A 13,890-nucleotide genomic window follows, 5' to 3' on the forward strand; every position below is an offset into this window, starting at 1 on the left:
TTTAAAGCATGATTTTTCATATTTCTTGATTGATTTTTTTTCCTTCTTGCCACACACACACACAAAATCTGCTAAGTTATATTCGTACATTAATAACTGCCACAACTCTCTTGGTGTTCTGTAAAAGAGATTCCTTGTGTGAAATCATTCATTGTGAACTTTTTTTTTTTGGTCTTTCAGAACAAGGGAAAAGCAATCTGCATGTAACGTCATCAGAAGATGCAGAATGTCGCAGAACCAAGGGACGCCTTCCTAATGGGAACACTCGTGTTTCAGTTCCCAAGACTTCCCGCAACATCCCAAGGAGACACACCCTAGGTGGGCCCCGAAGTTCCAAAGAAATACTGGGAATGCAAACATCTGAGATGGATAGGAAGAGAGAAGCTTTCCTGGAACATCTAAAGCAGAAATACCCGCATCATGCCACAGCAATCATGGGCCACCAGGAGAGGCTGAGAGACCAGGTACAAATGTGCTGGCATTTCACTCTGCGAAGCTCTTTCTTTAGTGAACACAAGAGAAAGCGAAGTGACCTTCAGTTTTAAAGGGAAGAAATAGTTGAGGGAACTGTGCCCACCACTGAGTTGTTTCAGATCTCAGGAGGAGAGACCTAAAGAGTGTGCAGTTCGCCCAAAAGAGGGTCCCCAAGGCCAACTACAAATACATCTAAAGTGCAGGCGATGACTGAGTAAAGCATGGGAAGAAATGTTGTGCACAAAGTGCTTAGCACAGTGAACAAATAAGTGAATGAAAGAATGAGTGAATGCACAAATGCGTTTTCAGGGTGAAACAGAGCACAGAGGTATAAACTTGTGATAAACCCTCTTTCCTTAAGAAGCTGACATTAGGGTTTCGTTTCTGCTCACTTTTTTCTTTTTAATCACAGATGTTCTTCTTTCGCATGCTTGGCTTTGTGCTGTCTTCGGCTACCTGTTTTCTCAGGTTATCTTGACAGCCGCACAGATATAACCCGACTGTGGCTCAGGATGTTTTTGTTTCTTGGCTGTTTGCAATTACTTTTTAGCAGACAGGAGATGGGAGGCCTCCTCTGTGGACCTCATGGGCTTGTTATCAGATTGACCTTTCAGGATGGAGAACATAGCAAAGGAAGAGAAGCACTTAGTGATTTGCATGGTCAGGGAGGAGGGCAGGCTGTTATTGATTTCTACACTCCAGGTAAAGAGGCAAGCACAGTGTTTTAAGTCTGCTATCTTGCCAGTTAGTTAGTTACAGAAGTGATGTCTAACTAACTCAGCTTTTGATCATCCATGGAAGTGGAGACTGGCATCAGCCTGAATAATTGAACTCTACACTGTATCCCCAATCTCATTTTCTCCCTTAACTTTAACCATCTCTTCTATGAAATCTTTATCCGAGGGCCTAAACATGTGACATGTGCTTTGTAGACTATGTGTTTGCTTTTTGTTCGCATCACCAAAAGGGGAAAAGAAACAGGAGTCCTGGTTGATGTAGAGATGAATGGGTTAATTCTTTGGTAATTAAGGAAAGGAAGACGATCTATTCATGTCAAGCACACAGGCATACCTCGAAGATATTGCAGGTTGGGTTCTGGACCACTGCAGCAGTAAAGTGAGTTGTAATCGTTTTGCTGGTGGAGGGTCTTACCTTCAATTTGTAAACAATATAACACGTGTGAAGTGCAATAAAGCAACAGCGGTAAAAAGAGATCTGCCTATATATAAATACCCCTATTTTCTATTTTAAAATTTTATATATTTTTATTTTCTCCCATTTTTATTGAGATATAACTGACATATAACAAAAATACCCTTTTTTTCTATTGATAGTCGGGTCACTGTCCACTTAAGTGATGGACTCAGTGCCTCTCCCTGTGTCATTGTTTGGTGAGGCACCATATTTTATACAAAGCAGTTTGGATCAGGAAACTCACTCAGAGTAGTTACGATTACACAGTTTGCTCAGGAAAAGTTGGAATTTGATTCCGGAGAAGTCCAAGCTCAGAATCCTTGTTTATTCCGCTATTCTGTAATTTGAAGATCATTGCTTATAGAGTAAGGGTCATAGTGACTGTGTGTGTGTGAGATCATGGAGACTGGTCAGAGAGAAGAAGACTAGAAAACTGAAGATGAATTGTGTGAGGAGGGAAAATATATTTTTTAAAAGTTAAAATGTATTAATTTTGCTGAGAAATATAGAAGGTAGTTTGTCAAAATGGTATATTTTCCATGTCAAAAATGTTTCAGTTACTATCATTACTGTTATTATTTGTGATGTCATAATTATTTGCTACTAGTATGATGATGGTGGTTTTGGTTAAAACTCTTGTATGGGGAGCCTAAATATATCTAGAAGGTTGTAAAGGGTGCGTGGTGTCAGGTGACGGGGACTAATGCATGTAGGTTAGTGGCCACAAGCTCCTCTCTCTTGTCACAGACATAGTCTAGCCTTGGCTGGTCAACTGTCCCTTCGCTGGTAATTCAGGATGAATCTTTGTGTATTCCAAGCTGACCATCCAAAAGGAGAAAGATTTTGATGCACTGATCTGCATATATATTTTTCATTTCACTGCTTTGTTGCAAGTGAACCCTAATTAGCATTGTAAATCAGAGAGAAGCTTAGGCAATGGTTTATGATATTCTTATGAATAGCACTTCATCTAATGTCTTTTCCATTCTTTTTGTCCTACCACCCATTTCCTCTTTCCTTTCCTCTTCTCAGCAACACCCTTTGTTCTGCCTGACCTTGTGACAATGGATTATTCCAGGTTTCCTTTGCAGGAAGGTACATGACCAACCATAAGGAAGAATTGAAATACAACTCTGGTGCACTTCCTTAAGAGGAAAGAATAGTATACATTTTGACTTAAAAGTCTGGTGTGTTCTTCCATTCAATATAGAGAGTAAGAGAGATTTGAAGGAGTATTTCCCTTTAACTCAAGCATCGTGGAGGGCTAAAATAAGGGGATGAGACCGTGAACAAGGAGACTCTCTGAAATGGGATCACTGAAGCCAGGAGGCCTCTCATCGGCTTCTTTCCTCAGGCCGGGGCTGCGCTGCTGTCTGAGTACCACGCGGGCCTCCCCAGTGTCCACTCATCGACCAGCCTCTCCTTTGAGTTTCTAGGGAAATAGCACTGGGCTGTTTTCTCAGTGCCTGTTAGCTTGGCATCACTCACCATTGTCCACTGCAGTCCAGTGTATCCAGTGGACCGGAACGTAACTATGCTGTCAGTGATGAAAGTGAAAGTAAGAAAAATATCTGTCAGCCTGTTTATTCATAAATCTCTCCAGTTCTGGTTTATTCTACTCTTTTTTTTTTTTTTAACAACCTCTAAAGAACTTATTTCAAAGAACTTATTTCATTGGCGAAGAGTCGTTTTATGGAATTTGGAACTGGAAGGTTTGGTTCAGACTCAACATTATCCATTCCTTCAACTGGTATCTCCTTTTCATAGACATATACTTGATTTTTTTCAAGAATTATGGAAAAGGACACAGTTAAAAACAGAGCAAGAGAAGTCTTAACTGCATTCGAAACCGAAGACCAGATCTTAAGAAGCAAACACTACTTTAAGTTGGTAGAATAATGGCACTTTTACTCCTGTTCTCTCGAAACGTGCTGAAAATAATTAAGGGTATTATCAATGGAAAGAGAAAGGGGCGGGGTGGGAGGACCCTCCATCTTGAACAAAACAAGGAAATGATCAGGACCCATGGAATGGCTTTGGGAGACTAGCGAGTGTCTAGTGGAGACCCGGTGTGCATAGACTGTAGAAAGAAAAGTCGAGTTAAAGAAGGAATGTTCCACCAACAATTTCTATGATCCTAACTTCACCTTCAGTAGACGAAGCTTTCTGGATGAAAAGCTGGGTTAAGAGGAGGCTGTGTTGCCAGGTCATAGCACATCCAGTCACAAAGCCTGTGACTTAAAGGGCTTTGCTCTGCACCTCACCAACGTTGAATGCCACAGACTGAAGGGATGAGTGACATACTTTTAGGGCAAAGCAAGTGACATATTTTTGTGGAAAGGGCATTTGATGTCACAGACCAGAGAAGAGGGTGCAGGCTGCTGCTGCTGACTCCTCCCTTCTGCATGCCAGTTTTCAGTAGCTAGCTGGCTCCATCCAAATGTGAGTTATAATCAGAAAGAAGCCAATAGGAGATTGATATGTTAATCAGGATAGTCTTAATTATGCTGCATAACAAATAAACCCTGTGGGATTTATTTTTGTGTGTCTGTGTATGTGGTATGATACCAAAATGTTTTATTTCTCACACATACAAAGTCTGTTTAGACAGTTTTCTGAAGAAGATATCTTTGCAATGACTTAGTGATTCAGGCTACTTCCATTTTGTAATGATGCCATCTTAACATGTTAACACATGGATTACAAGTCACATGACAGAGAAGGAGAGCTAGTGGATCGTGCACAGGCTCTTAAATATGTTGGCCCGGAAGTGGCATATGTCACTTTCTTCATCGTAGCCCTTGGTTCTACACCTGCTGGGGTGTTTGGTTTATCCAGATCTTAGCTGTGGAATCTAGTTTAAGAAGGACCCCCCGACCCCTATTTACTTACATCAACTCTCTCAAATATAATTCATGCTTTTATCAACTTTATTGTTCATAGCACTTTAGACCTGTGTGTATAATAGCATCAAGCACATTTATATATAACATAGATATATTAACATGTGTTTATATCTTTGTGTAATGGCATCTCTATGACTTATTTTTGATGACTTTAATGGCATCGTAGCAGAACTCCTCTCACTGGATTACTCCTCAGGCTGTTGTTCTCAGGGTGTCAGTTTATACCTTGGGGGATAGATGTAGTCCCTCTGTCACGTATGAAAAAAAAAACAAATTAATCAGGTTTTTGTCTATCACATTTGTCTTAATCCTAATCAACTTATATATGTAAAAGTGTTGGAAATTCACAAGTGTGCATCTATACTCATGGATAGATGGGTACACACACACACGCACACACACACACACACACTCACACACTCACACACTCGCAGGGCCCGGAGGGCGAGGCTAGTGGAACCGAAGATGCACTAGGAGCATAGACCATTCACTATGGAGTGGAGGAGGGGTTAGGTCATGGCGAATATCTGGATAAAGGGCTAGTGTTGTAGAAGGAGTAGGTTTTGAAAAATTATCTAAGTTTTATAAATAAATAAATGCATAAATAAAAAGTTTATAAATTATAGTAAAAGAAATAGACCAGATAAGAATTTTCTCTTTAGAGCTATTAATTTATTCTAATCCAAAGGGGAAAATGGTGGGAGAACAGCCATGCTTAGTAGCAGAAACGTTTTAGCTTTTGAGGTAATGACCGAATATGCATTTAGAGCGATTTCTTACCTAAACTTTAAGGGAAAACAACTTAGCAATTAAGACATCTAATACAATGTATGTGGAACAAATAATAATAAGTCACAATAGAAAGAGGGAAGAAAAACCCTCCATCCTACATAGATTGCCATGAACATGGAGAATGTTAGATAAGTATTTAGCATTTCTTTAGCACTGTTTTCTCAGCTACTATTTATAGGGGTTGAAAAGGTGATAAAAACTACAAGGAGAATATATAATTGACATCAGCTAAAATTGTGGCTATTTCTCTTTACACATATTATTAGTATGTTCTATCTCCCCAACAGCCCTTTGGAGTAGGCACTGTTATTAACTCTCCTTAACAAAATGGGAAACTGAGCACAGAAAAGTTAGGTCCAGACCAAGGTGACATAACGAGGGAGTGGCAGTATAGGATTTAACTCCTGTTATCTGCCTGTGGGGACCTTACTCTCAACCCACGATTACACCTGCTCTCTAATGAGTGACAGAGTCGAAAGACATTCTGAAATGCTGAGGAAATTGGACACCAGTTTGCCCAGTGTCCATTCGTATGAAATGTAGTTGGTGATTCTGGGATGGCTGAAGTGCTAGTCTCCTATTTAGACTGGCCTTTAATAATTCAGAGAAGGAAAGCAGTTTGGCCCGAAAAACACAGCGGCAGCATAGTGGTATCTTAGAAAGGTAAAAATCGAGAAAATGTGACTCTTGCCAGAGCAGCATCTCCAAATGGAAGGACTGTGGTGTCATAATAGAATAACCGGTTATATTTAGAGATTTTATATTAGTGTATATGTGAGTGAGTGTTTAATGAACTACTAGAGACCTGTGAATAACGAATGTGATAGGATTGAAAGAAAAAGAAATTCTTGTCTTCAGAAATTCCAGGTAATCTTGGCTATGTCTAAAGGGAATTGGAATGTGATCAGAAATAATAGTCAGCTAAATTCAGGTGTGATGAAAAACAATAGTAAACATACAAGCAGAAGAAGCAGTCTAATACTTAACAGATGATGCTACTCAAGGGACCTGATATAGGACCTAGCCTGGAGGTATTTCCCAAGGTCTGGTATCTTGAATTGCAACTCAAAGATGTTTGAAGTGCATCTCAGAAGATTTGGAATATTCCAGAACAGAACGTGTTGTGCTAGGGACTCAGCGATCAAGAAGACTAAAGTCAAAGGATTGTAATTTCACTCGGCAAAATTGACTTCAAGTTGACATCAATCATACAAGATAGAGGAAAAGAGAAGAAGAATCCTAAATGGGGATCGTTTATAACACATGGCTTTCGATCCGTGTTTAATTGGGTGTCATCAACCTCTGTGTTAGCTTTATTTTAATTAGCGTTGTGGACTAGCAAGAGAACACATGCTGAGAATGGCGCTGTATTCAGAAGAGCTCTGCAAAAAAAATGAAAATAAGATGCTACCTGAAAACCTGCTTGGGAGTAGGTGGGAAAGTGAAGGGGAGTTAGGAACCGAAGTATAGCTATGCAGTGGCAGGAGACGCCTGGAAAATGGTAATCAGCAAAACCCAGAGAAAATTGCCACCAAATGAGATGGAAATTTCAGTACTGAGGAATCCAAAAAGACCAGTGTGGTTCAGTCCAGCACATCGATGCAGAGCTCATATTGCAAACATCTAAATTGTTCTTCCTCTCCTCACTCATCAAGCTCACTTCTTTGCCATTTTTCATCCTTCCTCCCGCAGGTGTTTTCTTGGATTAATTCAATGAAATGGTTATTTATCAGGGATCTGCACTATGAGCTTGGCATCAGGTGGAGTATGAAATACCCACCCTGTCAAGGGTACCTCCCTCTATTGGGAGGGGTAGTAACTTTAGGGTTTGATATAACTGAATTTATACTTGCTGGGACACTCAGCTGTGTGATTGTAGGCAAGTCAGTCCATTCCCCAGACGCGTTTTCTTAGTAGAAATGAGACAGGCAGTACCATGGTGGTAAAGATTGTATGCGATACTATGTCTCCACTGTAACAGCTGTTGACTGCTTGCTAAAACTCTTCTCATTAAGGGGAAGACATTCCACTTGGGGAGTCAAATTCAGTACATTAGTGCAGCATGAAACAGGATGTATTCTAAATTACAGTGATCTAGACCAGAATTTTGTAACAGCATGTCCTGCAGAATCCTAGATCCCCAGGCTGTGAATGGCTATTTGGGGAATAGGGAGAAAGTTTCTAATTTGGGGACATTTCTTGGTTAACCCAAGTTAAATAATTTCTGCTTTGCAGGACTGATCAGATCTTTTACCATGCTAAAAGGCATTGTGAACCTCAGGTGGAGATTTGGGAGTAGGTGGGTAAGGAATGAAATATGCAGTGTTTCCCAAACCTATTTGAACACAGGATATTGTTTGAGGGACTCATTTGTTATCAGACACATTACAAAATGGTGGTATGTACCTCAGAAGCTTGCTGGGGTTCAGAGCAGTGGAGAGCAGAAAGGAAAGATTTCAGAATTTGAACAGAGTCCCTTGGAAAGATGGAGACTTGTTCTAATTATCTCTGTTTCCTCAATACCTGGTGCATAGTAGGCATTCAGCAAATACCTATGGCAAGAATATTGACAAATTATGATTTGAATGAATAGAATGAAGGCTTAGAGTCATTCAGCTGGAAAAGGAGGGACAGCAGAGAACAATGAGACAAAAATGAAGATAGCTCCCTTGCGAATTAACGGGTAGGCCGGTCTCAGAGAAGCAGAGTGTCATTTGGAGAAGTGGAAAGTCAGTGGATTCAAGTAGAGGAAGGTGAGGTTGTACCAGATCTTGAAAGTCAAGCAGAAAGTGTAGCCTGACAGACTCAGGGCACCTTTGTAGCTTTGAGTGCAGAGGTGGAATAAAGCGAAGTTTACAGGTTAGCTTTTCAGTGCTAGGTATGAGGAGGAGCTATGTGAAAAGCCTGGCTGCTGGCCTGGGAACGGTGTGGTGTCTGGGACGCAGGGATAAGACCAAAGGTAGTGGCTGCAGAAATGGAGCTCAGCCACAATTGAAGGAGGACACATCATAATTTCAAAAGAAAAGTGAGAAGGACGCAGTGACTGGTTGCAGAAGGACGAAAGTACGAAGGACTGCAGCAGGTGTGGCAGAAAAGGCAGGAACCCCCGGCAGAACACCCCAGGATCTGGATTCTGGTTCTGGCTCTGTGCCTACCTGGGCTGGGACCCTGAGCAAGTCACTGCACTCTCTGGGCCATGTGTCCATATTGTGTGAACTACTGATGGACTATACTACTGAAGTAAGATTAGTCACCACCATGAAGAGGAATGGTGGAAGAGGACACCACAGTGCTAGTTAACTCATGGCATCTGCTGATGGGGATGGAATTGGGGAGAAAAAAATCTGGTCTGCAGCTCAGTGGACTTTTCGACCAAACTCTGTAGTGTCTTCCTTTTAAAACGCTCTCGGATTTGTCCTCTGGGGGCCTCACTTTAGCGCCCATCTCGTTTTGCATTTTCATCAATGTCTTTGTCTCACCAAGCCTGCCCTTTCTTCTTCTTTCGCTTCCCCTAATCCAGATTTTCAAGGGATTTGCTGCAAACAAACCCTGCGCCTATGTGAGGGTCAACTATGAGCATTATGCATTGCTGTGGGACAATCGGGTGGAGCTTTGAAATGAGGCATTGGTTTTGACAAAGTGTGGAGTGGGGTGCAAGGCACAGCAAGTTAAGAGGCTTCGCATCCTGTTATGCTTGCACCGAGGTATTTCCGGATTAATGGAATGCGCAAGGACTTTGCTTCAAGGGTACTTACTCAGATCACCGCGGGGCAGTCAACAGATCTACTCAGACAGCACCAAGGTGCTGAAGGGAGAGCGGGCAGACGTGGAGCTGTGGAGAGTGGCTGTGCCTGAGACGGGAATGGCTGTGTGCGCTGCCATGACCGTTGACTGATTTTCTCTTTTGGGTCCTTCATCTTCCCTCTATTTCTCCTTCCCCCTTCTTTTGTTTTTTTCTTTCTTTCTCTTTTGGGTTTAAACATTTCAACTGGACCCTCAGGACATTCTGTCCTGAATATTAAAAGTGAGAGAACCCTGCGTTTCTAAGTCCAGTGTGTACCCGTCTCATTTCCATTATTTTTTCTCCTAGTTACTCCATACAACATCTGTTTTAGTTCTAGTTAAGTACCAAGAAGTATAGTGCCCATATAAGCTTCTAGAGAGCAAACGTCTTTTTTACACTCTCTCGGGTTTATGTTTTTTTATTAAGTTTTTCAAAGAAGCAGTTCGCATTTACTTTTTCAGATTGTTTGCTTTCATCTAGTTAATTGCTTTTTCTTAGTTTTTAAAATTATCTGCGTTGTTTTATAATTTCTTAAAATGAGTAGTAAATTGATTTATTTTTAGTACTTATTGCATACAATTACTGACACCATTTTGGGTTGTGCCCTTCGGTTTTGTATAAAATATTTCCTGTGTCATTGCTTTTAAGAAAGTTGAAAATTTCAATTTTGAATTTTTTTTTGATTTAAGGGTTGCCCAGGAATATTTCATTTTCAGGTAGTTGAGATTACGTATATATAATTTTATTGGATGTAATCAGAGAATGCAGTCAGTATGATTCTTACTTTTAAATTTAAGGATTTGTTTTAATTTTTTTTTGAATAGTCAAATACACAATCGATGTCTGTAAGTGTTGCATAAATATTCATGAAAAATTATCGGTTTTATATCATATAGACACATACATGGGCGGCGCACACACTCGCACATCCCCTCCCACATATATCTATAGACATATAGATACACATCGGGTTTGTTTGTATCACTCATTTCTTCTCAGTCCTTATTTTATTTTTCTTGTGTTGTTCAGTTTTATACAAAGTATAAAAAAGTCTTTCCTTGTAATTTTATTTTTTATCCTGTTCTTGCATTCCTCAGATCTTTTGTTTTACAGGGTTTTAGTTGCTTTGTTGTTTGTTGCAAACCATTTTATGATGACCATCATGAATTATGAATTATGTCTTTTTGCATTACGAAATGACCTCTTTATTCTGGTTAGTGTTTGTTAACTTTTCTTAAGATTAGTATTCTCGCTCGCTTTTGATTGCATTTATCTAGTACATCTTACCCATCTATTTTCAATTTTTCTTTATTAATGGTGAGTATATTTATAAGGAACTACATGCAACTTGGTTTTGCGTTTGTAGCCCAATCTATTAGGCTTTGTTTTTTAATGGGAGAATTCAGTCCATTGATATCTAATGTCAAAACCAATGAACTTGATTCTATTTCTCCATCTTAATTTGACAGCAAATATGTCTGTTCTTTATGAAATATAGTCATGCTCAAGGAATACTAAACAGTTACTTGAATTTCCATCTTGACAAGGTGTATTTGAAATGACAGTAGGTACCCCAAATGGAATGACTTTTGGAAAACTGTAGGAAGAAGATGACCGGAACTAAGCCAGAAAACTAGACTGGATGGATACATATTGGCATGATCTGCTCTACTAGTCAGGATTCTCCAGAGAAACAGAACCGGTAGGTTAGAGAGAGAGCAAGAACAAGAGAAAGAGAGAGAGAAAGAGAGAGAATGAGAACTGATCGATTTAAGAAATTGGCTCACCCAATTGTAGGGATTGGTAAGTCTGAAATTTGCAGAGTGGGCCAGCAGACTGGAAATTCAGGTGGGGTCGATGTTGTGGCCTCGACTCCAAGACTTGCAGGCTGGAAATTCGGGCAGGGTTTCTCTGTTACTCTCTTGAGGTGAGGCAGAATTCTTTCTTTGAGAACTCTTAAGTCTTTGCTCTGAAGGCCTTCAACTGATCGAATGAGGCTCAGCCACAGTATGGAGCATCATCTGCTTGACTCAGAGTCAGCTGATTTAAATGTTTATCCCATCAAAAACATACGTTCACAGCAACACACACACTGGTGTTTGGCCAGAGAGCTGGGCATCATAGCCTAGCCAAGTTGACTCATAAAATTAACCATTACCTCAGCACTGTAGAAAAAGTTGATTAAATGGCTAATTTCTAAAGGGAACTACAAGTACAAACAAAACAGAGCCAAAATTCAAGGACTTAGCATTAGGGAATTAATTACTACAGTTGGTTTCCATTATTCACTCAGAAATCTAGGTATCCTCATTCTTTTGTTGATACTTATAGTGTTTTCTTGACATGTAAAATGTAAACTTTTTTTTTTTTCTTTTCAATGTTTGTCAGTTTTCCTTTAGACCAGAACTTCAGGTTGCAGACGTTTCTTGAGTGTCTGCTGTTTCTTTAGCTTTCTCTTCATCCTGGTGGTCTGTTTGCCCTAGGGTTATGAGTCGTAATGTGTTAATCCTACTCTGTATGGTCCTTATGGGCCTCCGTACAGCCTACAGCTAAATACCACGACTCTACTGTCCCTGCTGTGCTGGTGGACCATTCAGGTGTGGACTATTCCAGACCCATCCCGTCTGTTGACCTGGTATATCTGGGAGGATCTGCAGGAAGGAGATCTGTTTACCCTTCACAATGCAATGTGTACTTTCAGGTTAGTCTACTAAATATATCCTTCCAGCATGGCTTAGTTTACTTAAGACTGTAGTATCTCCAGTGATGAGCAGTTTTGTTAAACTAGGGATCGGAGTGCCTACTGGTTAAGCACACACATTTTGGGTTCAAATCTTGGGTCTGCCTGGGTTCACACTGCAACTCCAACACTTAGTAGCCAGTGTAAACTTCCGCAAATTACCTAACCTCTCTGTGAGGCTTACTTTCTCCCTCTGTAACATGGGGGATGTTAATCATTCTTGCATCATACTATTGTTGGCTTAAATGAGATAAGAAATGGTTATTTTAATTATGAAAGTATTATTTTTTCTTACTCGAAGTATTTTTTCCTATGCGACGACTTCCAATTCTTGGTTTTTAAGAAACAAAAATTCAGGCCATAAATGGTTAATTCCAACCTCTTTCACCAGTTATTTGTGTTCTTATATTTTCATGGGTTTTTTCAGTGAGCAGTTTTCTAAGTCTTTTATAAAATAGGTTTGATAAACAAATTCAAGAGAAAGAATCTTTTTAATTGAAAAAAAATTTTTAGGTGGGGCAACCCTTGCAACCTCACAGATTGCAAGGACCTTGTCAGCTTACAATCCCTTATTTTTTATTTTTTTTTTACGCCTACAGCACCTGTTTTTTAAGAGAAAGAATCTTATTTGCTATCCAAGTCCGACAATGATTCTTCTGCCATTGCTAAATGTAGAAAATAGTCCATCTACATGCATTTATTGAGCTTGGACCTGGTTAGCATGGTGCTCAGTACCTATCAGGCAATCGCGATTGCTATGAAAGCGTAGTCTCGCTTGATGTTTTCATTTGAGAACCTTAGGAAAAATCATTACTGGACTGGTCATCTCTAAACAAGCCCTGGCATTTCTGCCCAGCCACTCCTCCCCGCCCCACACGTGTTGATTTATTGCCGAGATTGTTGTTGTCCAAAACTTTCCCCACTCTAAATATTTCAGCATTCTCACATCACCGTAGTGAGGTCGTCGTTGGTCACAAATTCTTCTGTAATCTTGACCTCTGCCTGACTGCTTATGGGTGGGTTAATCAGGTTGCTTTCACATCTGAGTTATTTCTGCGACGATCTGCATTTGTCTGACTTTAGATTCTGACTTCTCACTCTCTTTTCCAAGCTTGAATCCAGTCAGTAAAAGCCGAGATATTGTAATCTCCTCAGTAACCCAAAGGGAAGATTTGGCATAATCGATAACCGCTGTGACTGCTGAATCAACTTTTGCATGCTCCTCTGTCTAATGAAACTTTGAAGAATAACTGTAATCGAATAACCCATCTTTGGATTTCACTGTATAAACGCCTGGATCTGGTTATATCTTGTTTTTGTTTGTTTCACGTTGTGTTTGTGCCCCACTGGGTAAAGCACAAGCGTGGGCTTCATCTGGGTGTATTTTCATCTCACAGAGATGGTAATTGAATCTCTGACAATAGTCTTGCCTCTGAGGAGTGTTCCAACTCGGTCTGCTATATTAAACCAGGCTTGTTCTTGGTTCTCTTGGAAGGTAATGTCCCATCTGTTGACCATGAGCTATGGCAATGCAGAACTCCCAGAACAGTCAGAGGAGGGAACCCAAAGCATTTACAATTCCTTCTATGGAAATAGCCTTTCTGAGCTTTTACCTCTGGTTGCTCTCTCGGCACACACCTGGGTAGACTCAGCAAAGCGTGGAGTTAATCTTTGCTATCTGACCTCTGGGGGCAGATGACACCGAGCCTGTTGCACTTTGCAGCAGAATTGTGGCAAGTTAAAGTGGCTGCACACTCTCAGCTACTACTGCTTCCAAGACTGCCATGTTTTGGCAGATTCCAGTTGAGGCTATCAGGTGTTTCCCAGCTCCCTGCTCAGTTCTACCGAAGAACTTCCTGCTACAGCTTTTGACAGCTCTTCAATAACATCATTATACACTCATGGGTTTGGAGGAATTCTCATTCAAACCTTTCTGGTAGCTCAGGGTCAGCTGTCTTGGACTTGGGAGTGAGGTGCATTTGCAGTAAATTTAAAGGTGA

At 40.5% G+C, this 13,890-nt stretch overlaps 1 protein-coding gene across 8 annotated transcripts in view; it reads left to right on the forward strand.

Annotated features, from left to right (window-relative positions):
• The window catches only part of KIAA1217 (KIAA1217 ortholog), a 268,562-nt gene that overhangs the window by 7,843 nt on the left and 246,829 nt on the right, over window positions 1-13,890 (forward strand). For all 8 annotated transcript variants that reach the window (XM_015585625.2, XM_015585624.2, XM_015585619.1 and 5 more), the window contains exon 2: window positions 181-464. In XM_015585625.2, coding sequence (XP_015441111.1) covers window positions 181-464 — 284 coding nt within the window. The remainder of the gene's footprint in view (window positions 1-180; window positions 465-13,890) is intronic.

Source organism: Pteropus alecto, unplaced genomic scaffold, assembly GCF_000325575.1.
Source record: "Pteropus alecto unplaced genomic scaffold, ASM32557v1 scaffold11, whole genome shotgun sequence".
NCBI classification, from domain to species: Eukaryota; Metazoa; Chordata; class Mammalia; order Chiroptera; family Pteropodidae; genus Pteropus; species Pteropus alecto.